Source organism: Crocodylus siamensis, chromosome 1 (genome assembly GCF_052110815.1).
Source record: "Crocodylus siamensis isolate JL-2025a chromosome 1, ASM5211081v1, whole genome shotgun sequence".
In the NCBI taxonomy this organism is placed as follows: Eukaryota; Metazoa; Chordata; order Crocodylia; family Crocodylidae; genus Crocodylus; species Crocodylus siamensis.
In genome coordinates this window covers 63807802-63834818 of record NC_143395.1, presented here as the reverse complement: position 1 = coordinate 63834818, position 27017 = coordinate 63807802, and the positions used below count along the sequence as shown (strand labels likewise).

Sequence of the window (27017 nt, the reverse complement as noted above, 5' to 3'; positions counted from 1 at the left end):
CTTTCTAAGCCTTGCTTTTAAACTGTTTTATTTAGTAGTTCTTCTGTACCTTTATCACTAGCTTTGCATCTTGGACATATGAAGTAACACATGATAGCAAGCAGCAAAGGCCCAACAGCATGCCCTGCATAAAATCAAGCTTTATCTTTTTTTTTTTTCTCCTAACTGCCTAATTTAAACTATTGTGTTTACTTGAATCTAAGATGATGCTGAATTTAAGATGACCCCCCTCCCTTCCCAATACTTAGATTCTATATCTGGAAAATGTATACGTTTGTTATAATTTTCCAGATATAGAATCTAATTATCACAGGGTTGTCTTAAATTTGGCTACCCCTACCACTACAGCATAGAAGTAGTAGCTGAGGAGGTGGGGTGGTCAGGTACCCTCCTTGCCCTGTGCTTCTTGACTTCTTCCCCTTGCAGCCTTCCTGCCCCCACTCCCAGCTCCCCGTTGCCTCTGCCCCTTCCCCCCCACTGGCTCCCCACAGTCTCAGTCTCTGCCTCTTCCCTTCCCGCCCCACCCCACTCTTACTCTCAGACCCTGCCCAGGGTCTGTTCCCTCCCAAAGCATAGCACATGAAAGTGAAAACCCTGCCAGCCATGCAGTGGTGTTGGGCAGGGGATAGAGTTTCCATGTACATTGTGCCCAGGAGGAAATGCAGCCTGAGCCAGAGTCAAGCTGCACCTGTCAGTAAGGGGGCTGAAGGAGGCAGAGGCAAGAAGGCAGAAGTGCAGAGAGGATGTGGTGCAGGGGGCCAGAGGCTGCTGTGGGTCTGACTGGCTCTGACCCAGGCTCGGGGCCAGAGTTAGAGCTGCAGCAGCTCTCCCCCCTGACTTTGGCTTTGTACACAAATCTAAGATGAGAGCCTTTCCCCCACATTCTGATTGGGGGTGGAAAAACCTCATAGACTCGAGTAAATACAGTAAATCATTAAATGTTGAGTTGTCTCATTTTGCTACATTCAGTTACCTCTACTTGACCATAACCATACAGCAGTGCTAATTCATTTTGTTATAATAATGTAACTGCACTTTCTGATGAACAGTGATGCAGTTGTTTTTTGTAGGCCTGAACACTGCTGGCTATCAGTACCAGATAGAGCAGAAGTTAAAGGACATTAAGAAATGTGATACCTAAAATTACAGTGAAATATCTTTTGTTTAAACTTCAAGCCGGGGGAGAGACGCATCTAATCTTGGCTAATTTACTGTTTGTTTTTCTTTTCACTAGATAAACGTGTTGATAATTGGCCCTTGATGCAGTCCCCAATTCCGACACTGATTATAAGCACTCTATACCTCCTCGTTGTCTGGCTGGGCCCCAAATGGATGAAGACAAGAGAACCCTTCCAGTTGCGCAACATGCTAGTTTTCTACAATTTTGGAATGGTTCTACTTAACTTCTATATTTTCAAAGAGGTTGGTCTGTCTTTCTACTTTACTAGTACTAGGAGGGCACTGCTGTTCAGTTTTTAGTTTTGGATACGTTTTGTCACATGAATATTCTCTTTGTAGATTTGTTAGGTATGTTAGAGCTCTGCCACTGAAATGGCTATCCTTATACTCAGATCTTATGAGCTTGTGAACAGACATATTATATAAGCATAAATGCAGAAGCCATATGTATTAACTTAGCAATTAACTAACAGGACTTTAGTGCTTATGTTAAAAATCCTAATTTGGGTAGAAAGTATGTCTGTCCCTGGCTCATATTCTTCTGATAAGTTATGCTCTTATGAAGCATACAGCAGCTCAAGTGAATTAAGTGTAGTTGTTCTAGATCGGGGCAGGCAAAATGTGGCCTGCAGGTCAGATGCGACCTGCCAGCCCGCAGGGCCCCTAAAAATATTAGAAAATTAATCTTTATCTTCCCATGGCTGCTTGTCATGCGGCCCTCGATGGCTTTCCAAAACTCAGTAAGCGGCCCTCCTCCCAAAATAATTGCCCGCCCCTGTTCTGGATTTGCACCGGAGTAACATTTAAATTTATCCTTATAAGATACTGGGAGAATATAAAAGCCTAAAATACTGAAGAATAACTATTTTTTATTAATAAATTATGTAAAAGTACTAATGAAGAAATGAGAATTCAAACTTGGCAAAAATAACAAAAGTTTTTATTTTGTAAAGTTAATATTTAGGTTGAAATCATAAACAAATGAACCTTATTATTTATGTAAAGGGGCCAGGAAATATATTCAAATAGTATTCACAGAGTTCTAGTGAAAATCATGAGGTGTCATAAACATGTTTCTCTGGGAGCAGAGTTACTTAGTTGCTTCATTTTTTCCCTTCCTTCTGATTTGTCCAGACAGGGAAACTGGCCAACTTCTTTAATGTAGAAAAGGCTATTCAGTAGTAGCTATACCAGCATAGCTCCTTATGTGGATCTTTTGTTTTGGAAAGAAATATTGTCTATATGAGGAGGTATTCCAGTACAGCTATTGCAGAACACCATTTATAGCTGTAATCCTATGGAGAAAATCTCAGTAAGATCAAGTTCAATAACATAAACCAAGAATTAATTTGCATACAAGTGTGAGGATTCAGGTGAATATTCCAACCTATCAGATAAGTTATTGCAGAATTTGCTGAGTCTGTCATAAAATTGCTGTCCCTTAATTGCAACAAATAAACAGTGTAGTACTAGCATTATTAAACTTTGCTTATTCAGCAAGAGATGGCAAGTGTTGCAAGTGTTCAGGTCCTCTGTGAAGATTTATGGCACAACACAAATTGGGGAGGTGTTATGGGCTGAAATAAAAATATTAATTATAAAAATACACATTTGCCTGCAAAATATTCTTTGCAGGCAAGTGGCTATGTCCAGTAGAAATACAAATGGATTATTTCAGCTTTCAAATCTATTATAAGCATAATTCTAGTTTGCTCATGCATATAACTGCTTCCTACCTTGTGAATGTTGCATTACTGAAGAACACTGGTGCTCAAATTGTAGACCATAATTTCAATACCTTCTTTCATCCTCTCCTGTTTTTTAATATACTGTTTCAAAGTACTTCTTATGTTGCTGCTGTGCTGTACTAGAATCCCTAAAGCTATTTGACTGTCACTGAGGCCTAGAGGCTAACTTAGTGCACAAACTCCAGGTACTGCTACCATGAGACTTGTCTGGTGTGTTTACCTTCTGAAACAATTTGCTTTACCCATAATTGTGAATGCTGAAGTCCAGTAACTTTGGAAGTTTAACACCAAAATCTCTGTAAAATGAATTGTTTTAATTTTTGCAACATATTTGTAGAAATCTGCCTCCAAGCTGTATTTTCTTACTGATTTACATATACAACTAGAGAGGTAACATGCTCAGGTATTTCTGGAGGTCTGATACTATTTGATATCCACCTGTGTCCAAAATTCAGTTTTTCTAGCATGGTAGATGCATTGGCCCTATAGTTGGAAATAATCAGGTGAGTGAGGAAAATGATTCTACTTCTAGGAATTCCAAATAGCCCTAGAAAAGTTGGGTTACACCCTTCCTTACGTGGTAAGAAACTTCTGATCTTCTCTGGAGGTCCTGTATACCCACACTTTGCCATTATGGTTCACGCCCTAGAGACCATACCTGTCCCATTACTTTCCTTTGATTCCCATATAGGGTTAGAAGAAAAATACATGATACATCTTTTACAGTTAACCAGGAGTCTGTGAATTGTCCCTTATGATGAGACTTTTTTGTAGGATTCAAGCCTGTCTCCTCCAGACCAAATGATTGGAATGTGTTTTATTTGGCATGACCCTGCAAGAAGCAGTTGAACTTTCCCCCTGCAAAAAAAAGTGGTGATATGTCTCCAGTCATGATGATCTCTATGGATGCATTATATTGGTGCTATTTTTGGTTATCTTGGGTTTTGGGGTGGGTTTTGTTGGTTTTTTTTGGAGGGGGGGGGAGGTGCAGTTCTGAGTATTAGTTACAGTCCTGTAGTTCTACTTGGTCTAGGTCCCAGCTATCTTTTTCTATACACACGAACTTCTTTTTCTATACCCAGTCATGAGGTTGCTCTTTGCAGTTTCACTAAAACTGATGTGAAGCATTTTCTGTGTCTGGGACTTCTTCCCTCGTGTCAGGACCTCTGTTTGAAAGTCTTTAGGAATTCTGTTGTGACCTATTCCATTCGGGTCTCTAAATCTCGGTGCATTTCCCCCCACAACAAAGCATTTTATTTGGTTTATAGTCTAGGTAGTAGGCACTAAGTATTGTATTGTTCTACAATATAGTCAATATATAGTCTTTGTATCACAAATGCATTAAAAATTCTTTTAGGACTAAACTTAAAATAACGAAATTGATAATTACTCTTACTAGTAAATAATTCTTTCCTTGTCGAAATATTTCCCCTTACATCTTAATTTAATATTTTCAGCTATTCTTGGCATCAAGAGCTCGAGGATACAGCTATGTCTGCCAGTCTGTGGATTATTCAGATAATGTTTACGAAGTCAGGGTGAGTACATAAAAAATCTGTTCCCCTTGACCTGAGAGTCTAAAAACAGTGGTTCAGAAATTAATAGTATTGTACTAGTCATGTTTCTACTCTTTTATGCTGTTTTGCAACACTTTTGAGTGTCTACACCACCATCAGTGGTGGAGGTAATTGCAGAATGTGTAAACATACAGTCGGAGAAAATAAGGCTGGAAGGGACCTCAAGATGACCATCCAGTCCAGGGATGGTCAAAATGGTGGATTCAGCTGGTGGCCAGGCTCCATTTCCCAGCAGCCCCTGTCTGTGCATGGGCAGGGCATACAGCTGGGCAGGGAGCTGCTGCATGGGCAGGATCTTGAGGTGGTGACAGCATCGGGCTGCAGCAGAGCTATGATCCACTCCCTGCACACCCCTTCCCACAGAACCCACAGGCATGTGGGCAGTGGATTGCGCATGGCCATGGACCCCCACCCAAGATCCTGGGGTGGAACAGACTGTGCCAAGAGCATCAAGTCCCCAAGGACTCACGTTTCACAGGACAAAAACATGTTCTGCTCTGGATTCCCCCTCACTAATCCCCAGAGGCCTATGTCCATGTGAAGGGAAAAAGAGAAAAGGATGTTAAAGCAGTCCCACCCCAGCTCTGCACCCTGCCCATGTGGTTCCCCCCCCCCCCCCCAGTGGTAGGTGTGGGGCAGACAAGCTGGGGTGCCCAGGTAGTGGAACTAGGTTTGGGAGCGGCAACCAGAAGAAGGTGCCACCACAGGCACTGCTGGCAGATGGTCTGTTGCGGGCCTGACCCAGCCTGCAGGCCAGACTTTGCCCACCCCGATCTAGTCCAGCCCCCTCTTCAGGATAGGATCATGTTTGTCTAATCTGCCCTTAAAAACTTCCAAGGATGGAGATTCCACAACCTCTCTAGATCATCTGTTCCCGTGCTTAACCATCCTTACAGTTATAAATTTCTTCCTATTATTCAAATTAAATTTTCCTTGATGCAGTTTATTGGTTACTTCTTTGTCAGTTCCATGCAGTCACAATTCTTCTCACTCTTCTCTTTTTCAAATGAAATTATCTCAGTTTTTCCGGTATTCCTGAACTAGCTCTGATCTAGATAACGTGTTTAACCAGAACACTGAGCACATGTTCATATTGGCTTCTGTGCTTGTTTTGCAAGCTATACACAGTCCCTTGACATGGGCTCAGGTTGCTAGTCTGTACTGAATTCCATGCCAGTGCCTCTTCCCTGTACTAGTGCCAGCTAAAAGTAAAAATAGGGCAGTTATGCCTACATATGATGCAGTCATGTCTTCAGTTACAGGGTAGACATAACCTATTTCGTTCTGCAATGTTTGGCTGCTTGTCTTCTTTCAGTCAATTTGTATAAGACATATTAACACAGTATCATATTGCAACATATCACTTTACAGTTTATTGTTTTGGCATGCACTGAAAATGGGGAATGGAGACAGTAAAGTTTTCCTAACCAGAGGCATACCAAAGCATCTTCATGTCCAAGGCAGCTGTGCAGCACCCAGGGCAGTGCCAGCTTCTGCCATACCAGTTGTGGTAGTGTGATCAGCTGCTGCTATGGCAACAGATGCTTTTGCAGCACCCAGGGCTGCTGCTTCAATTGCTCCTCCTCAATTCCTACCAAGTTGATTTACTGACATAATAGATGATGGACATTTTAAGATGCAGTGCATGACAGTATTTGGGAATTGCCTGCACAAAGTGAGATCAAGTAGCAGGTCATTCTTCACAGCAACACTCATAGATGTGATATTTAGACATAGCAATGTATGGCACTTACTGCAGCCACTCTAAGAATAAGCCTCTTGTCATAATCCAGAAAGAATTTTACAGTATAGTGAAATAAAACAGAATGACACGTGTTGCATGTTACTTATGCTCAATTAGGCAAGATACCATTGCTCTAGAAATATTAACCTGTCAAATTTCATGGTAATAAGTTCTTGATAAACATTCATAACTAGTGTTTAAATGAATCCACATATTCTAGCTCGTATTGCCTTGGACTTGTAATTAATACATTTGTAATATCAAATTGAATGCTATATATTGCATTCAAATAGTAATAATTGGCTTGGTATTACTAACCAAACTCTTGCAGATATGGTTCAATATGAAAAGTTAGTTGAATTTTCATTTAAAATTTCTGGTCGTTCTGCCATGTTAATTCCATATTCATGAAAAGATTTTGATAAATGTATTACATTTTACATTTTTTCTAGGACAGGAGAAGTTTTAAGGAAAAAACCTTATAAATCTGCATAATTTATTAGATGTCTGCCCTTCTCCTGTAATGCAAGTGCGATTACCTAAATTGAGAGCAGAAATTTAACTTATGGCTTGAGTTTCAGTAAGTTCTGTATTTATAAAAAGGTTTCAATTTCATTAATCTCTTTTTATCAAGTAGGGAATCGTGTAATTTTGAAAATCCTAATTCCTGTCATTGCAAGTTTTCTTAACTTATCTGAAAGACCAACTCTAGGAGCATTCAAATCGTTTTAGATATTTTAATATTTACAATAATGCAGTTTATAAGCTTCTTCTCAAAACTTAGTACTTGTTACTTTTTAAATAGATTGAGGTGTCAAAATAATTATTTAGCTTGAATCAAAACCTCATTAGTTTAACAACTTGGGTTTAGATCCCTTGAGTGACGTGCACAATTTTCAGATAGCTAACCACTCGAATGGCCTGAATTTGCTCTGTTCATATCACTAGAATTCTTTCCTTGACTTGATTGGGGGCGGGGTATGACTTAAATTCTGGTGTACAACTTGTTCTAGAAGCCAGTGACTTCATTCTTGTAGGTGGGGCAGAAATTCAGAGAGCACAATTCCAGGCAATATGAGGTAATGTACTACTGGAGAAAACCAGGCATGGTGGCTTAAGAGTAGGTATAAAGCCAGGGCCCAATTGACCTGGGGGTGGAGGGGGAGGGAAGAAATAAGAATTCAAGTGCTGTAAGAGGTTTAAAATGAAAGAACTAAAGTGGGAGCCCAAGAAATTCAAGGAATTAATAAATGCAGCCCAGAGGAGGTCAGCTTGGAAACATGACGAAGGAACGGAAATTCAGCTAGAGGGCTGCTTAATGAGTTTTGGTGAGCTGTTAAGGGATGCAGGGATAGTCCTGCCCCTTTACAAGTGCCCCACCTCCTGGTTGCCATCTTGGGACCGGAAGATCTGATCTTTGCTACCAGAAGTCCCTCCCCTTGTTCCAGAAGTACTTCTTGGAGGGGAGGGGGATGTTGCCAGCTTGGAACCAGAAAAAAAAAACATACTAAAAATCAAACATCTTCTGTAACATATAATGTTATATCAAAAATATTTTTGTCCTGACTTGTGTGCATTTGCATAGTGTATATAGAGGTGATTGTATACTAGTTCAAAATAAAGTTTTATTCTTGTATATTGTGCATGGTGGGGTAGGGAAGTGTGGTTGGGAGGTGGGTGTAGGGGCAGTGTGTGGGGGGGGGGGTGATGTGGACATGGTGGGGGCAGATGTGTGGGAGGGGTGTGGATATGGTGGTGGGGTGTGTGGTTGGTGTGTTGGGGATGTGGAGGTTTGTGCGGGTATGGTCAGTGAGTGGGTGTGCACATATGGCGGCTCCCCCACCACCACCACCACCCTTTTTGACTTGGCTGAGTCCAGCCCCTCCACAGTGGGGAGGAAACAGCACTGCCTATCCAGCTCTCAGTGTACTGCAAAGGAGCAGGAAAGCAGCTGCTGCCAGCAAGCAGCAAGGGGGAAGCCTGACTAGTCCCTAGGAGAGGGGAAGGGAGGCGCTGAGCCACCCACTCACTTGGTCTATGTCCTACATCTGCCTGGTGGGGCTGCAGCCATGCCCACTCTGGTACCTGCTACTGCTGCTCCTGCCCCACTTGCCTGTTTTATGCCACCATGTGCCAGCCCAACCCGACCTGAGCCATTCCCTGGTGGGTGCAGCAGCTGCCCCACTCAGAAGCTGTACACACTGGCCAGGGTCTGGAATGAAGCCAGGGCCCTCCAACATAGGAGGGTGGGAGTGCAGCACACGCTGCCCCAGGTAGGAGTGGCCAGGACTTAGCCCCATGCGGAGCACAGCAGGAGCAGCTGCGCATCAGGCCAGGTACAATCAACCGGTGAGCACCTGCCTGCAGACCTGATCCAATTAGCTGGCAGACTAGATCCAGCCCACAGGCCACATTTTGCCCACCCCTGCTGTAGAGTCAGTAGGCTTGCTGCATACTGATATTGACATTCCTTTTTCTGGTTTGGGAAAAAGCCATGATAGCCAGCACCAGGAGATTGATGAGATCTGGCAACTTTTGACACACAAATGAACAGATTATAGAAGAAGAATGTAAGTTGTGGAGGAGGTGGAATAGGGGTTGTAGCTTGGTAAATACTCCAAACTGGTGAAAGTGAGTTTCTACCTCTTGCTGCAAAGGGGAGGTGGGGGACAGGGCTGCTGTTGAGATTCTGTGAATTCCAACACACTTGTGCTCATGACTCCATGGAGGAGCCACAACCATGAAAGAGAACCAGTAGGATAAGATGATAATATGGCCCTATACAAGGGGTTAAGTAAAGTAGGAATTTTGAGATGGAGTATGAACATCATGAATGTGTGGAGCAAACACTGTGTTCATTCACTGTCTCCAACACGGGGGAGTTTTTTTCCAAACACATTGTCTTTTACTGAGTAGCTTTAATGGAGACTTATGAGCTATGCAAATCTTTCATAAGGAAACAAAAACTGATGAAAGAATAAACAACATTTCTCCTTACTCAGCAGTAACTCCAGGTATGGCATTGATTTTTAAAGGTAAAGACTGAGCATCCTAGAGCAATCCCATTGAAATTCTTAGGCTCCTGTGAAAATCTCAGCCAAAATACTTTAAAATGATGTGACCTGCTTAGCTTTCACATCAAAAGAAATCATCAGTTTAAAAGTAAGCATTTCCAAAAGTTTTGCTAGAGAGGCAAGAATTCTTGTGAGTGGTATATTTTATTGGATGCCACTCTGAATAGTTCATATAGACATAGGCAGGCTTTTTGGTATTGCAGTAGGTCGTTGTCTTTTTCTTAAAGCTTGTAGGATGCAGAGGTCATAGAACTGAACCTCTAACTGACCCTTTAATCTTAGACTATAATGTAATATTTTTGCTGTCTGGTGTCTTAATAGACTTGGATTTGATGCATATGAAAGCTCCCAGAACAGAAATGGTCATATCAAATTAGTATAGATTATGGGACTATTCAGTATTATGTGTACTTTTTTAAATTATGTCATTGTTGTTCTTTGTATTGATAAAATGACTGCCTAACTTCACCTTTAAGAGACAATTATAAATTACTTCCTACAATTCCACTGCTTTACAAAGCAAGTAAAATGGTTCCTTCCTTTGTTTCTTTTCATAACAAAACATGAAATTATTCATGACTGTTTCCGCCTTTATCACTGACTGGCTATGTAGCACCAAACAAGCGATGTAACATCTCTGGGTTTTTGCTCCTCATCTGGTATAGCCAAAAGACTTGCTTATATCCTTATGTGTGTCACAAGTATAAATATGGTATTTGGATCCCATCCAGTAGCACAACTGAGAAGAGGCACGGGGTGGGGAGCAGAGCATCAGCCATGGGCACCAAATATTGTGGGAGGACCAGAATTGCTCCCCTGGGAGTCTAGCACAACCACAGGAGTGGGACAGGTGCAGCTGCACACTCAACAGTGTTTATGGGGGCCAAGGAGCAAGTACCTAAGCAAAATGGTGCTCCATCCTCCCCCCAGCTTTGCCTCCTCAGTGCCACAGTAGATACAACCCTGCACCCAATAGCATGGGGAGGTGGAGGGAGGAATAAATGGGTACCAGGGGCAGCAAAGGACTGTTGCTGCCCACCTAGTACTGCTACCACAGTGCCAGCAATATCAGTTGTCTTCACTGTATGGAAAGCAGTGGGAGGCAAGACTTTACTTCCCCACCCCTCTCTTTCCTTCCCTTTATCCCCTTTTTGGCCCTGTCCTACCCTGCCTCACCCTACCCCAGGCACTCAAGGAGCTTGCTAGCTCTGATCCTGTTAGATGCTTTTTCAAGTGATAAATATTGGTAAAACTGCTTGAAGGAGTAGCACCTGTAAGTGACATTTTCAACTTATAAACTTATAGACATTTTTCTTTAAAATATAAAGTAGGTAGAGTTCAAATGACAGATGAAAGGACTGAGGCATGTACAGCCCTGAGTATAAAATTCTTCCTAACCTATAGGATGTGAATTGTCTTTTCCATGGCTTCACTATTCCCAGTGGGACTATCGACACCAAGTTTTCCAAGATCAAACAGCAAGTTGTATAGTGTAATGGATGGATAAATCAAAGGGCACTTTTACACGTGCTCTGGGGCTGGAGCAGGGGGCAGCTCTGAGAGCTGCTCTAGCTAAAGTGCTGCAGCATCCCAATTAGCTTTAGTTCAAGTACCCTCACTGCCATTTTTAAATGTGGGGATACATGAGATGCAGGAGGATGTGGGAACATAGTCATTGTCGCACTCCAGTGTGTTGGAGCAGCCTTCCTATTCATGTACAGGCACCCAAGTTATCTGGCTAGTTAGGTGCCTCAGAATGGGATTCACGACAGCCAGCAGACTGAGCAGGGAGATGACTAAACCAGCCACCAGGAAATACTGATGAGTGAGTTGTCACAAATGTTGCTTCCTCTTTGGGGGCTTAGGCACTTAACTGCAGGCAGGGAGGTGCCTATCTCAGATTGGGATTCACACCAGGAATCCTGCTCCTAGCCTTAGAAATCTGAATTTTTCCTTTCAAAATGAAATACAGATTAGTCTTCTCTTTTATAGCATGGGAGATGGTTGTAACTGATAGTCTAGTGGCAAGGGTACCTACCCAGGAATTGGAAAACTTGTTAGATTTCCTTCTCAGCCAGAACAGTTTTGAAGCCTCATTTCTCACCTTCCAAGCAAATATTCTAACCAATAGGCTGCAGACTGTTCTGAGATGGAGAAACTTTCTGTCCCTCCTGTGGGAGCTGTGCTATCATACAGATGTGCTTGGGCCAGAGAAAGAGAAAGAGAGTAAGGAAGTAATTTAACCCTGTGATTAGGACATATAGGGCGTGTCTACATGAGACACATGCCTAATTAACTATGTATTAAATGTCTCGGTATCGACACATGTGCCCCTATTAGGGTGCACAAAACTAATAATCTCTGCAGCAGGGTAAGACTTGTATTAATAAGTCCGACCCTGCTCTAGTTTTTCATGTGCAGCAGCACATGTGTAGACACTGACCTAGCTGGCTGGGGCATGAGGGTGCTTCAGTGTGGGGGCTCCCTGCCAACTGACCCTACACTGAAGGACCATCATACTCCAGCCAGCCCCTCCACAGCACATTGAGCCTGGTGGGAGCAGCCCCGAGCTGGCAGGCTAACCCCCCAACCCCCTGGCAGCTGGAGCTGCTGTGATCCAGCTCAATGTGTTCTCAATGTGTTGTGGTCCGATGCAGATGTTCACCCAGCAGTAATAAGCTTCATGTTAATATGCATGTGTAGATGTCCCCTCATTGATTCTGTTCCCTGCTCCCACGATTCCTGTTGCATTTTGACTGTTTAATGTAGCTATCAGGGATTGGAAGTTTGGGTTTCACTCTTCTAGGTAACCACTGTGTTTTGATCAGGACTTATTGCTGTTGGTATGTGTTAGGTGTGTTTTGAGCGTGCTTACTCAAATTTGGCCCCTCCTTGGAGGTGGTATTCTTCTGCCTATGCTCGTTGGGAATCATGAGATACAAGACAAAATAGTAGTAGTACTGACTACTTATAGAAACAGCTTTGGCAGTCAGGTAAAATGAAAGAACTTCCAGACTCCAGGCACTTAAGTAGTTAGTCACTGATGTGGGGCATCTTGGACTTAAATACCTAATTTTCACCCAAGTTCTTTTGTGGATATGGACCAAAGTTTTTTATTCTTAACTACTCAAATGAGAAATCACTTATTTCATATATTATTTCAAAGGTGGAACATCTTTCAGAATATTTGCTGTATCATTAATGGGTGTAGCCCAAGCCTTGATGTAGGAGTTTAATATACGACTCCCTGACCCAGAGGCATAAATGCTACTTATTGAGCAATATGTATCTTAATAGTTCCTATGACTTGCTTTATCTGGGAACTCTGAGTGATGTGGGAGTTGTCTCGGTTTTTTTTTTCTCTTCTCCCTGTTAGGACAGAACGCAGTTTTGCCTCTGTATAAGCTGGTGCATCTGTGTCACCTCCATAGCATCTGAATATCCTAAAATGTGCAGCGAACATGAGGCAGGTGTTCACTATTTAATAAAGAAAAAGCATGCAGTTTGGTAGGAATAATAAGTGATGTTATCCTTGTAGGAAATTACATCTGCAGTGAAGAATTACAGCACTTTTTAGCTCTTGTCATGCTTTCTTGCTTCAGATCCTCTCCCTTAAACTAGAATGCTAACTTCACTATTCAGGGTATGACTTTGATGCTTCATCCAGCCTTAGTTGGCTGGGTATAGATTATCAAGCAATGTCAAGAGCAGTATTATGCACACTTTCTGTGTCTTTTTCTTCCTGCATGGTATATGTGAGAGAGACATGCTGCTCCTTTCTTGCTCTTTCTGTCCTTCCTCCCTGTGTGGATACAAGACTATTCCATATGGCATAATTTAGGGAAGTTCAGCATGCCTGTTCCCACTGTCACTGGACAGAGAAGTCATAAATACCAGTGTGATAGTTTGGATACCTGCTGGGGCAGACGTAGTATTTGCTTACTCTTTTACTCTCTATCGGCAAGTCATAATTTGGGTTCTGTTCCCGCCCCACCCTTACCTGGCAAGCTAAATCACTTACAATGCCAAGAGTTTAACTAGTAACTAAACCATTTCTGTAGCCTGGAAAACATTTTGTTACACATAGTGCAGTTGGCAGATTGCTGTGCGGGTTTTTTTACCTTCTATCTAGTGTATCAGAGTTTGGACTTGGGAGCTAAAGAACTTAAGCATCTGTTGTTCCAGTTAGTGGGCTAAAAATGATCTGATGTGGTTTCTCTGTAATGCAATGGACTGTTTGGGCACAGGCATAGAGCATGACAACACCTGGTGGTGTGCTGTGTCTCTATGTTTTATGCAGTGTCGGTCTCCTCGTTGAGGCCCTCTGTGGAGTGGGGGAGTCTCCTGAGCAGCTTGCTTCATTTCATACTTTCAGGACAGGTTGGGGAGGGTGTCAGAGGGAGTGCCTTTACAACTACCTTTGAGTTTGTATAATACAGGGCCACTGGCCCAATTGAAATCTCCATTCCAGCAGCTTTGCGAAGTAGTTTGGAGTGGGGTGGGATAATTTGTTTCCATAGTTTAAAGGTTTTATTGAAGTTGTGGCCTCTGCATATTACCAGTGTGGTATGCCTGTCATTGTTTCAATATTCCCATCAAAGTATAGTCTGATTGGTACTGAATGCTCTATTGGCAATTTCTATTGAAGAAAAGGCTACATACAGTGAAAAGAGAACTCCTCAGAGTGGTAATCCACTCTAGAAATAACCCGTATAAGATTGTGTATTGAGCCATGTTCTGAAGTCCCTAACCAAACTAAAATCAGAAGGATCCATATACCTTGATGTTGTCAGTTTTTAATAAGTTCTCCTAACAAATTGTCCCGTTTCTGCTATAAATAATCAGAATAACTAGTCCTCTGAAATGGATTAAAACATCTGGGAAAAGTGATTTGATCATTTATTTCTCATTTTACATTGATATAGTTCATTTTCATTTCATTCCATTAAAATCATTAGAATATTTATTCCCTTTATTACAGATAGCTTCTGCTTTATGGTGGTACTATGTCTCCAAAGGAATTGAATACTTGGACACAGTATTTTTCATCCTGCGGAAGAAATTTAACCAAATCAGTTTCCTTCACGTTTATCATCATTACACCATGTTCACCCTGTGGTGGATTGGAATCAAGTGGGTTGCAGGAGGACAATGTGAGTAAATCATTTTTTTTTCTCTCAAGAGAACACGGACCTGAGAATGCAGATCATCCCATTAGAAATTAATAAACAGACATTTATGAATGTAACCAAATTTCATAAGCAAACTGATGCAAACAGCTTTGGGAGGGTGCATACTTTAACGTGGGAAATGAGGGGGAGGAGAGAACAGAGCTGTAGTCTTTTGAATTGCAAAACACTTTTCACATGAGCATCCAAATGCAAGGTGAACTTCCACCTATAAATTCTGTCTTGAAAAAACAGTTGGGTGATAAATTTGCCTTACCTGACTTAAAATTCTACAGCTGTGGAGAAATTGTAGTTATGGGCTAGATTCTATGTGTAAACTTACTGAAGTTAATTGAGGTACTCTAGATTTTTACTAGAGCAGAATTTGGCACTGTATCCAAGTTTAGGGTTTGGTCTGTTTCATAACATAAGTACCAAAAGCTAAATTACTCATTTGAAGGTGAGCAATAAACCTGTGTCAGGTAACTTCATAGAAACTGTTCAGAATGGCACAAACCTATAATTCATTCAGAGGCTCTTCCTTTTCCTGCATTGTTTCTTTGAGGTTTTCTTCCTCCCCTGATATCTCTTGTTTCTCTAAAATGATAAATTCTACAGAAGTGCAGGTTAAGTGAAAATGTCCCAGTCTCTTTTGTGAAGAGCAATGTAAACTTCACCCACTAAAAACAGCTTCTGGTAATAATCCTTTAACTAAACACCAGACTAAACTTAATCTATTATCAATATAGCCATATATTAAAATATATATATTTGTATACATCATATTACTATTTCACACAAAGCTATAAAATTTATTCAGATCTTTGGGTACAAGGTTGTAGGAGGCAACTAACCCAGTACATTTTCAGGGGGAATGGATTTTTTCCACAAAAATTACAGCTCACTGCACCCATTCACTGAGGTTTCTAGGAACTGAATAGGTGCAGTTTGTAGTCTCACCTGCTATTTCACTGGGCACCTCTGAATCACTTGTGTCTAGTTATGTTAGGGTTTGATTGTACGAGGTGCTGAGTGCCCTTGGCTGCCATAAGTCTGTAGATGGGCCTGTACAAAGCTTATCTTGGCTTTGCAAGGTCCAGCTTTGTTTATAGAATTCTTGGCCTCTGCAAAAGAAATGCATCTATCACCCTTCTGCAGCAACAGAGACTGGCAGGGATCAGGATTTTACCCCATATAGACAGGAATAAATCAGAGAGTCATATTAAAATGGGCTTGAGATGGACCTCAGGAAGATCCAGGCAGGATCACCCTGTCTAAGCCACCTGAGGCAAGTGTTTGTCTAGCTTGGTCTTAAACTACCGAAGATGGAGATTTTATGACCTTTCTAAGTAATCTATTTCAGTGCTTAACCACCTTCGCATTTTGAAAGTTCTTCATAATATCCGGGTTGCAGTTTTAAGTCCTTTACTACTTGTCCTTTCTCCTACAGAAAACAGTCTATCACGCAGCCTTCTCTTCTCCAAATTAAATAGCTTTACTTCTTCCCACGTTTTCTTGTAAAGTGATGGATCATAGATCTCTGATCATGTTTGTTGCTCTGTACTAGATTCTTTCCAATTCGTCTGTATCTTTCTTGGTGACTGTATCACCAGTTCTGAATACAGTCAAAATAACACTGTCCTTAATTTGTAGCAACACTCCTGTTAATACAACTCACTAAGCTATTGACCCTTGTTCAGTTTGCAATCCACTGTAAGCCCCAGGTCCTTTCTGTAGTACTGCACTATAACAGTTGTTCCAAAGCCTGATTTGTGTGTTTGATTGTTCCATCTGAAGTACACTTTTCTGTATTGAGTTTCATTTGATAACTTCAGATAATTTTTCTAGTTTATCAAATAGCCCTGTCCTCTAGGGTTACTGCAACTATACTCAGCTTGGCATTATTTTACATATTTGGGTCATAATTTTGGTCACTGTTATTAAAAACGTCCTAAATGCAGAAAATTTTTAAATGTCAAAGTAGATTCCTGATATAGCACTGCTGCATTTCTAAAGCTAACTTTTCAAGCACTTGTTATTTAAGTGATTATTAAAATACAAAACTGAATGTTGATGGAAAATGTAGGGCCTAATTCTTCAGGGTCAGGTTCTACAAAGTCATGTGAATAACTGTTTCTCTAAATAGTTCAGCTGAAGAAGACATGAACAAAGTTATTCATGTTGGTACACAGTAGCAAGATTGGCCTCTTGCCCAAAGACTAAAAGGATATTACAAGTTATGCTGCAGTTTTGTTCTTATTTTATGTCCAGTATGGACAATATATATACAACATTATAAGAACAAGTGTGACCTATTTTATATTTAATGTGCAACTGAAGTAAATACGAACTTTTCTGTCTTTCATGTTTTTAAAAATGTACTTTTTTTTCTGGACAGCTTTTTTTGGAGCTCACATAAATGCATTTATTCATGTTGTTATGTACATGTACTATGGATTAGCTGCCTGTGGCCCTAAAGTTCAGAAGTACCTCTGGTGGAAACGATACTTGACCATACTACAATTGGTAAGTAAAATCTTTCTCTAAACCTACCTCTGGTGAATATGTTTTTGTCTTTCAATTTTCTCTACTTGAAAAGGATGAAGTCTCCAGTTTGTCAGCAAGTGTCCTTTGGCTCTCATTCTAAGTGGTATGGCGCATGAAAAGTCTCCAGTGTGTACTCATCCATTTAATCTTCCCACACAAACTACTAAGGAAACCTTTTGTGATGATGACTGTGGGCTGGTTTGAGGTCTACCAGGCCTGTATCCTAATCAGTCACTCTGATTTTCACTTTTTTAATGTTTCACGATAAGCCTTGTTTTTTCGCAAACCTTTTAAAGTATGTAGCATCTTCTGGTTTAAACTTTTGAATACATGGGCAGAGCATTGGGCTATGCTTATTGATCATTTATTACTATTACATTGTGTGGTCATGCACAAATCCATTTCTTTTTTTCAATCATGGAACATCAGAAGCATATTTGTTTCATATTGGTTTCAAACCCTAAGCATAGATTAACATACCTTTCAAGAGACTTTCCTGTGGATCTTATAGGCTTTGCATACCTGCATGCAGCTGAATAACTAAATTAAGTTTAATTACAGTAACACCCTTTCTTATTTCCATGCAAATCTGTGTATGGGGAGTCTTGGTTCAAAAGTAAGGTGCATTCTTTTTACCTGAAGGGTACTTTTCCAAATTTAAATAATTCATAGTAGAACACACTTATTCTGAAAGAAATGCCCACACACAAGCTTATGCTAAAAGGACAAAAGAGGTAAATTAAAACTAATTTCAATACAGACTTGTGTGTAGTACCATCTTTTGTCAGGTCTTCTATGCAATTGTCTATGCATAATAAATAGAAATAGGAGAAAGCTGCTGGAGGTGAGGGGAGCTTTTGAAATAACTTCTTTGATTTATGAAAAGAATTACCTGTTGTTGCTGAACACTGTACCTTTAGTCAACAGCAGGGAGTGAAGGGAGATGGCAGCATCATAGGCAACAGGTTGCAGAAGGTGCGAGAAGTCAAGTGTTCCATGTTCATAGCAAGCATATGTATGAATAACTCTTAGCAAAGTAAAGGGATTTGCATAGCTGTGAAATAGCCAATCATCTGTGGGTCATTAAGTGTGCAGTTTCTGTAATCTCTACCAGAGATGGCTGTTTCTTGTTAGTACAATTGCTTGGGACTTTCATGTGAAACTTAACATGCTGGGAACGTAAATGTTTGTACTTTTTACTTTCTAAAACAAAATATATGCAAGAGTAAGGTTCCTGTGTAAAGAATTATTGTCTGTTGAGTTTCACAACCCACTCAGTTTTCTTTGGAAAATTTGAATATTCTACTATACTGTATTTTCAGTATAAACTGATATAGTCAAACCTAGTAAAACATAAAACTTCTTGATGTTATTTTTATCTTTCAGGTTCAGTTCCATGTGACTCTTGGCCATACAGCCTGGTCTATTTATATTGATTGTCCCTTTCCCAAATGGATGCACTGGGGTGTAATTTTCTATGCTGTCACCTTTATTCTCCTGTTTGGCAACTTCTACTATCGGACATATAAACAACCCAAAGAACCTGTAAAGAATGGCAAAATAGCAAATGGTGCTGTTGCAAATGGTGTAAGCAAATCAGAAAGCAGTCTAGTGGCGGAAAATGGAAAGAAGCAGAAAAAGGGAAAAGCAAAAGGAGAGTAACCGGATCCAGGCCTTAACCCTTGCTGGCAGTGATGAACCTCCAGTTTGATTTAAGGAAAATGTTTAAAAATAAACACTATCTATCTGTACCCGTTAACCCTTAGGTTACTGGAAAGCTAGAACACACAGATATTTTCATTATTTATGAAGATTGTTTTAACAACAACACTACAAATTAAATTTCTATTGTAATTATGTAATTATCGAGCATATGATTTCTGTGTAAACTTTATAGATGGCTGGTGTTGGTGAGTGTAAGAAAGAATTGCAATAAATAACATGTTTTAGCAGTCGAGAAGTTGATCCTACCACTGATGTGACTGATTTGTAGCAGTCCACATTTCTAGGGGGGAAAAGGTTGCTTTGGAATACTTATATTTCTGCCAGAAATTTATTAAATTTCAAATTATGATTGTATATTACCTGATTAGGATATGCAGTTTTCTTGTCTTCACTAGAAATATCTCAAGACACAGTTATGTCTATGTGTTATTAGAACAGACTGTTGAATTTTCACATTTCCCTTGTTTTGATTTAATGTCTGTTACAGTTTTTCCTGTGTGGAAATATACCTACCTCTTCATGTGCTGAAAGCAACATTTAACATTAAATAACTTCAATTTCTGAAGTATGGAGTCCTCCAAGACAAATATGAGATGCAATTTGGAGAGAGCTGGGGTGGGGAGAGGACCACTTCTTTTAAAATCATCTCCTTTTTCAGTACAAATGTGACTTTGGGATGTGAATTTGGATGTGATTTAGTGGAGATGACCTTTTTAAATGTATTTATAAATACAATATTTATGACAGTTGATCTGATGAAAACTAAAGTACTTTTTGCCCGCCTGCTTAAAATCTGTGGTGCTAATTTATATGCTACTACAAATGATTAGGTGGTGTTATAATGAGGTTGAAATAATACTATAACTGAAATCACGTTTGCAAACACCGTTTCTTATGTCAGATAGTACAGAACAGAAGTGTTTTCAGTGTAAGTTGTAGGTTCTAAAACTGTTTGCTCACCCACAAATTGGACATGCTACTTCATACCATAGTGACTGTAAGCAATTTACCAATTTAAGCATACACTGGATGTAGACAAGTATTGTGTTTGTCAGGCCAGTACAGGTAGGTTAGTTGTTGAAATTTCGTTCCTTCAATATTCCTGACTCTTGTCACTTTAACATATAGGTTATTATTCCAATTATCGTTTAGTCAAAACTACCGTAATAAGACAAAATGGCTTTTTACAATTCCTTTCTGCTCAAAACACTTCATAACTGTTAACTGATTAAATTATGTTACCCTTCTATGAGGAAAATATTTTATTTGCATTTGTATTTTGTGGGAGCTACATTATAGACAATTTGTTACTTTTCATAACTCAAAATGAATATAAGGCAGTTCAGACTTGACCAGGTCTCATAACTTCCAGTTCCCTACTCTTAACTACAAGAGCTGTTTTCTAACTAAATTTGTTACAGTTGTGGTCAAAAACAAGTTCATCACACAGTGTATCTTACATCAGGAAAAATGTGATGTATAAAACGTGTGTATAGAATGTAAAATATTCAGCATAATTACAATTTTTTCATCTTAGTTATCCTTCCTGCCTATTATAAATAAGAGGCAAAAAGAACCTACAACTCTAATTTCTTGTGGCGTTTTTTATCTTTTATCCTTTTACTCAAAACTGAATACAAATCCTAAGTAGTTCAGGAGAAAAAGCAATTCTAACTAAATCCATAATACTTGAAACGATTACTGGTTGAACTGGAAAATGGGTCTTCAGTAGGAAGCCTGTGTTATAGGTTACATGGCAGGAAACTAGTTTACCAGGGCAGAGTAACTCTATTGGACTGTAACTGGTCTGTTTCCATTAATTATCTTATCTGCTTAGTCTCGTGGGTTACCAGTCTAAGTCTCGATGCTTTCAGGTAAAAATAAAACTTATTACATTTGTAATAAGAGCTCACCGGACGACGCCGGAACTGCGACGCTTTCCAAGGCTCGGGCCCCTCTCTTGGGGCGAACCCATTCCAGGGCGCCCTGTCCTTCACAAAGAAAAGAGAACTCTCCCCGGGACTCCTACCAGCTTCTCCGGGATCAGTTGCATTACCGCACTGGACGCCTCGCGGCGCCTGTCAATTATGCATTGATGTATGTGCAAGAAAAAAGAGTCAAGACCCTTTCTAAAAAAACTTGCATGTATTTTCTCTGTTTGTAGGGAACTAGCACTTTTTCTTGTATGACTTTTTTTTCTTCCTTTATTTTTAAAAAAGATTAGATAAAATGAGCATAAATTTGACAGCTGCTGCTATAGGGCTTTTTTCCTTGATCCATTTCTTGTTTGACCATGTGATTTAGTCCTGCTTTGAGCTTAAATATAATGTCACTTTCATGGCACGCAGTTTGAGGGGTAGCATAGCATGGCTGCAAGTGGAATACTTCTTTTGTTATGACTGAGCAACCAGTGTCACGGAAGTTGACAGAGCTGACAATATACAGCTACTTCTCTTTCCCTAGATTTCAGTCGGGCACAAGGTAGGCACTCCAGATTCTCCCTGTGTTTCCTATTTTGCAGCTTGTGTGGTTACCAAGTCTGCACAGTTTGGGCCCAGAGGTAATAAAATAAGAATATGTAAAAGTCTATGTATATAGATATGCAATCAAAACTTGAGTACCAAAAAACTTTTGCATGATAAAATATTCTTACTATATGTTTTTTTACACTTGTCTGTAAGATTGTGAGTCCCTGGCTCTTTGAAATCTTAGATTTTTTTTCCATTAAAGGTCTTGCGTCCCAAGAAATTTTGAAACCTTTGGGCTAATATTATATCAACTGTCACACTGGTTACTTCCCCACAACATCCTTGATGTCCCCTGAGACTTACCTATTTTTAACAGTCTCTTTGCTCAGTCAGGTTTTTTTTAGGCAGTTTAAGTAGGATTTTTATAGATTCCCATAATGTTTTCCCAGTTGATGAAGTAACTGGTAATTTTTAAATATGAAGTTTGAATGTCTCTAGCTCATAGAGATGAATCATAAAAACCAAAACTGCTTTCATTTGAATATGACTTCAGAATTAGGCTTTTCAAATATAGATGGTATTTGCTGGTCATTTTAGGCCTAGTAGACTGAGATCTTCAAAATGACAGTTGGTCAAATGTAACAAATATTAAGACCTCAAACAGGTTAACTGGTGAATCTTTGTCACCTGAACCAACAAATCACTGTCATACATACTCTGTAAGCTAACCAATGACTATCCAACAGTAGAGGATTTTAAGAAAACTACATAGTGAGTCAACTCTGCAGAAGTCTCTGAAGCCCCTGAAATGAAAGTGACTTTTAAGAACACAGTAGTCAATGTTGAAATATTGGTCCTATATCAAATGACCCTCTCTCTATAATGGCCATATTGATAACTATCGATTTGCAGCAAAGTTGAATCTTTTCCATTAACTATTTCCACTTCAGAAAAGTATTGTTAATAATGTATATAGGGATGCAGAAATGCTGCAAAATCACTTGGGCTAACCCACACTTTGCTTCTTCCAAATACGTGTGTCTGTGTTCACCATGTGCTGGGGTTGCCAAGTGTGGTTACTTATACTGAAAAGCCTCAATCCTGCGAAGATATAGGGTCATACTTAATTTATGCAGTTTTAAAACCTTACTTCGATGGGATTTCTCAGCTTGTGTGAAATTTAATCCTACATTATGTTACATAGGATCAAGGCCATAATCTGTAAACGAGTGCTTTTAATATTACATGTTATAATTTGTTGTAAGGGAGGTTTACAGCTGGGTTTATGGATAATGCATTCATCTTCATCAGTTGCAAACACAGACACTTAATCTTGAAGGGCTGAGAAGTGGCACGTCATCTTTGGGTAATTAGTAATCACCTTGCGCTGTACTGCCAGAGGAAGTAGTACTGAGATGCATTCTCTGCCAGTATACTCTATACATCAGCAGAAAACTTCAGTCCAAAAGGAATGGAGAAATATTTTATTTCTATGCTTCATTTGTAGACAGAAGAAAGGAGTGGTTTGGGAGCCTGCTTTTGCATAGGATGTTTTGCTTTTGTAAACTTTTAAAATAAATTTTATTTTTCATGCTGTCCGCGAGTTCATTGGTTATGATTTTCGTACAGGCAGGTTTTACTGTATCCTGTCTTGCTTTGTCAAACTTGTCAACTCTGTTTCACTCACTTTGAGGTGATGCTGTTTGTCACACAGCACAGACATTCATAAGGCACATTTTGGAGGCACATTCTTCCAATTAGGGTTTGGGATATTTTTAAACTAAGTTCAGGTTTGAGTAGGTTCCTTTCAAGGACTGGGGCCCTTTTAAGGGGATGGAAAACTTAGTGCAGAATTCGGCTCTAATTTAAAATCTATATAGTCCACAGAAATGTTTGAATGGTGCCTGAGCCAGTGACAAATGTGATCCTAAATGTCAGCTTAGGTCACTAGAATCTAGCACTGTTTGTTTCTCAGGCAGATTTGACCTGTGATGGCCTTCTAGCATATCATATAGTATTATGCCTTGGCTACATGGGCAAGAGAAAATGAAATGGGTAGGTATAATGAAATGTCCTCTGTATCTGAACTCTGTAACTACATATTACTGTTTATCTATTTCATGTCTTACTGTAAGCTGGAGAATATAACAATGAGAGAAACTTTGCACCCTCTTGAGGTCTTAGACATGTCTATCTTGGCAGTGTTAGAAAAATCAAAAAGAGAAGCCAGGTGATTCAGTAACCAAGTGATAATGTTTTGCATTTATACAGGACTTTCATCTGAGAATCTCAAAGTTCTTTATGAATTTTGGGCCAGTTCCCCCACTGCCTTCTTTACTAGTCATGTATATGAATGGTAAGTGGAAACCCAATATTTAATGTATTTGCCCTCCAAGTTTGCTTAGGTGTACATGATTGCTCATTGTGCAAGCTAGGGGAGATAAGACCTGTTAATGATCAAAATGGCAAAGTCCTTCTTTTTTTTTTTAATTTTTACTGTTATTGAGGGTTATGGACAGATTCTGCTCTAATTTGCATTCTTTGCAATTCCTCTCAAATTTAAGGACTTGTATGGAAGCTCAGGGTAGCACTGCACCCTTAGTTGGTTAGAGAGAATAATGCTTACTAGTAGTGAGCACTTAATCCAGATAGCTCATGTTTTATTCACCATGCTATTTCCTTAACTGCCAGTAACTAAGAGGAGGTATATGGGACCAAGTGTTGTGGAATAAAATAATTTGATAGAATCTCTGGGTTCTTTGTTTTGCATGTATCATTTAATATGTCAACAATCTCTTCTGGCTGTCGCTTTTTTGTCATTATCTATTTATTAGTTCTAAGATCAGGGGAGTTAGCCCAAAGGATGAACCAGACCACAGAGCTTCCAAAACTAACTTTTAACTAATTGCTATAACTTCTTTATGAACTTGTGCCTTTGAGTATCGTTATTCTGATTTACATTTCTTTAAGTGGCCTACCGGCTACAAATATAATTATGTATTGATAGCTAATGTGACAGATTAGGTAAATTACAGAATTTACATGATAGATTGTGGTTGTTCAACATTCAGTCTTTTAATATCAATTGCCCATGAACTCTTAGCATACATTGTCCTAATGGACAGGTTCAAGGCTGTGATCTCAGTGACTGATGGACTGAGCATTGCTGGAGACGTAACAAAAAACAACCAATTTCTATGTGGTTTTGATGTGATGGAAACATGTAAATTGGCCTCATACAGAGGTGCTATTGTCTCTCAGATCAATGTGGTAGATCATACCCTGTTCCGTAAAGCAAGAAAATTGATTTTTAATGGACTGGAAGGCAAGTGCAGTCTGTTCTTGATCCTTAGGTGGAGGGCAAGTGGCCAGCTGATTCCATGATAGACTCGTACATCATACAAGAATTAGATTTATTTATTTTTTAAGAGAGAGAAAAAAGATGACTTGGGGCAAAAGCTGGCAAATTCAGAGTTAGGGTTTGATCCTTTTTTTAATTCTCACTATGCAGAAGTTTGGTAACAATCATGTAATTCTTATTGATATTTATTTATAATATATACTGTAACAGTGTATTATAAATGTACTTGATGCTTTGCAGAGCACATAGAAAGCTTTTTTTGCCTGAGATTTCAATCTGTGAGTTGTAATACCTCACCGCAAGTGCTTTAGTTAAGGACAGAATATTAGATGCACACACCTATAAATGCTTATAAAAATAACAGTAAACATTTGCTCTGAATTCTCTGACTTTTGGTCTTCAGATTTTTTCAAAATATTTTAAAGGTGGAAATTACAATGTAAGTGCCAAGTACTATTCCACAGACTTTCTTTATATCTGCTTTGTAATTGGTATTTTTTCTGGTCAGATGCCTGTTACAGTTTAATCTCTAAGAGGACTATGTTATGTTACAATGGAATCTCAGAAAGCAGTGATTTTTAATTTTTTTTATTTGTCAACACCTAAAAAAATTCTAATGCAGGTGCAGACCCCTTTGAATTGTAAGTGTAGGTATTCACATATTTTTGGTTGATCGTGGTCATCTTTCATGGATCCTTAAACATAGTCTACGAACCCCGCAGGGGTCCATGGATCACAGGTTGGAAACCAGTATCATAGGAGCATGAGAAGAGTGATGCAGTAAAACAGACTCTTCAAGAACATTCCTATGGAATCAGGTTGAGGCCTTGACATTTCAGCTCTTTGTCTAAAGTTAAAACAACAGGGGCCAACCTCAACACAAAGCAGACATGATCTGGCCGCAGCTGACCATTGGGAATTTGCCTAGTAAATGCAAATTTATAGACCTGTCAGAGCTAGTTCTCCCCAACTTCCCTAGACATAAGAAATAGCAAAAGTTGTGGGGATGGGGAAGGAATATAACAGAGCTCAGTTACAGCTAGCATATGTTAGAGCAGCCCTTACCCTACCTTGGCCCCTAGGAGTATATTTCTCAGTCTATATTTGGAAGTTTGGGGTGTTCAGCTTGGGCTGCAAAGTTTTGTCTCCATCCATGTTTTCCTTAGTAATCATGGAGATTTGGAAGTTATTTTCCATTTCAATTTATCTTCTAGTTTTCAATAGTTGACTATAAACAAAGTATGCCTGGGGTTTCCCAAACAAAAAAAAGTTACACTTACCTATTTTTTTTTTTTAAAAGAGAGGCTTAATTTTTAATGGCCACTTGTCTTTTCTCCCTTTCTCCTTGGCCTTTTCCTCCTCCTTTCTTTATGTATGTCTGTCTTTTCCCTTCTACGCCAACTAAAGTTATTTTTAAAAAATCTACAAGAAGGTTGCTGTGTGTATTCAGGAAATAAGTTCACTACAATTTTCAAGACAATCAAATTGACTTGTTTGGCATTTTGAAATGCCTACTAGAAAGCTATACAGTTTTAGTGGATTAAGCAGAAAAAAATACTTTGCACTTAGTGCTCTCAATTCAAAGACGTCAAAAACGCTTTACTAAAATGGGTATTCTTGAGGTAACAAGCTTTTCAGTCTACTAAAATAGTTTAAATTTTGTTGAGTGTTGCCTACTTGCAATAGAAATTATTTACTGGGCAACAGCAGCAAACTATGGTTTTGTACTCCATTATCAACATGTGTGTGATACATGACAAGAATTTAGGGCTATGAAGATTCGGTGTTTACTACACAAAAAATATGGAGATTTTGTAATGAGATATTCTGCTCTGTGATCTATCAAAAGTTTAATAAAGAAAAAAATTTAAGAGTGCTGATTTTTTTGGTCATTTCAATTGCAGAAGGTATAGTGTAAATATGTACCTTTTATAAACTGAGTAAGATCTATAAAGAAAGCACAAGTTTTTATGAACTTGAGTTCTTGTCATCAGATTCTGTGAAAGAACAAGATAGAGCTGAATATGAAGTGAGTGATGAGAACACAATAGGTGGGAAAGCAGGAGGGAGGAGAAGCAGGGAGGGAAAGTGCTGTGAGAGGCATAAAAGCAAAAAGCCCATAGGAACAAAGGAGTCACAAAAAATAATCTAGGTAATGAGATAAGAATCCATAGTCCCTGTTTAAACTATACTTACAGTTTGTGGATGATTTCTTGTTAAGTAGTTTCCCATTCAAATTTCTTTTTTATTTTTTCATCCATCTCATGGGGCTATCCAGGGTACTGAAATTTGATGGCTGAGGCATAGTGATAATGTTAACTGATGTTTCCCTGCTGCCAAACTTCTGGGCCAGTGGGGGCCCGTGAGCCAGATAACATAGCTGTGCATGCCAGATTATGGTACTGTACAGCTGGAACTGGTAAGCA

The 27017-nt window shown here is 39.5% G+C and overlaps 1 protein-coding gene across 2 annotated transcripts in view; it reads left to right on the top strand.

The window, feature by feature from the left end:
• Positions 1-26434, top strand: part of ELOVL4 (ELOVL fatty acid elongase 4) — a 126528-nt gene extending 100094 nt beyond the window's left edge. For both annotated transcript variants that reach the window (XM_090035394.1, XM_090035384.1), the window contains 5 exons: positions 1235-1422; positions 4385-4465; positions 14304-14475; positions 16889-17016; positions 18424-26434. In XM_090035394.1, coding sequence (XP_089891520.1) covers positions 1235-1422; positions 4385-4465; positions 14304-14475; positions 16889-17016; positions 18424-18699 — 845 coding nt within the window. In that variant the 3' untranslated portion in view covers positions 18700-26434. The remainder of the gene's footprint in view (positions 1-1234; positions 1423-4384; positions 4466-14303; positions 14476-16888; positions 17017-18423) is intronic.
• Positions 26435-27017: the final 583 nt, after the last annotated feature.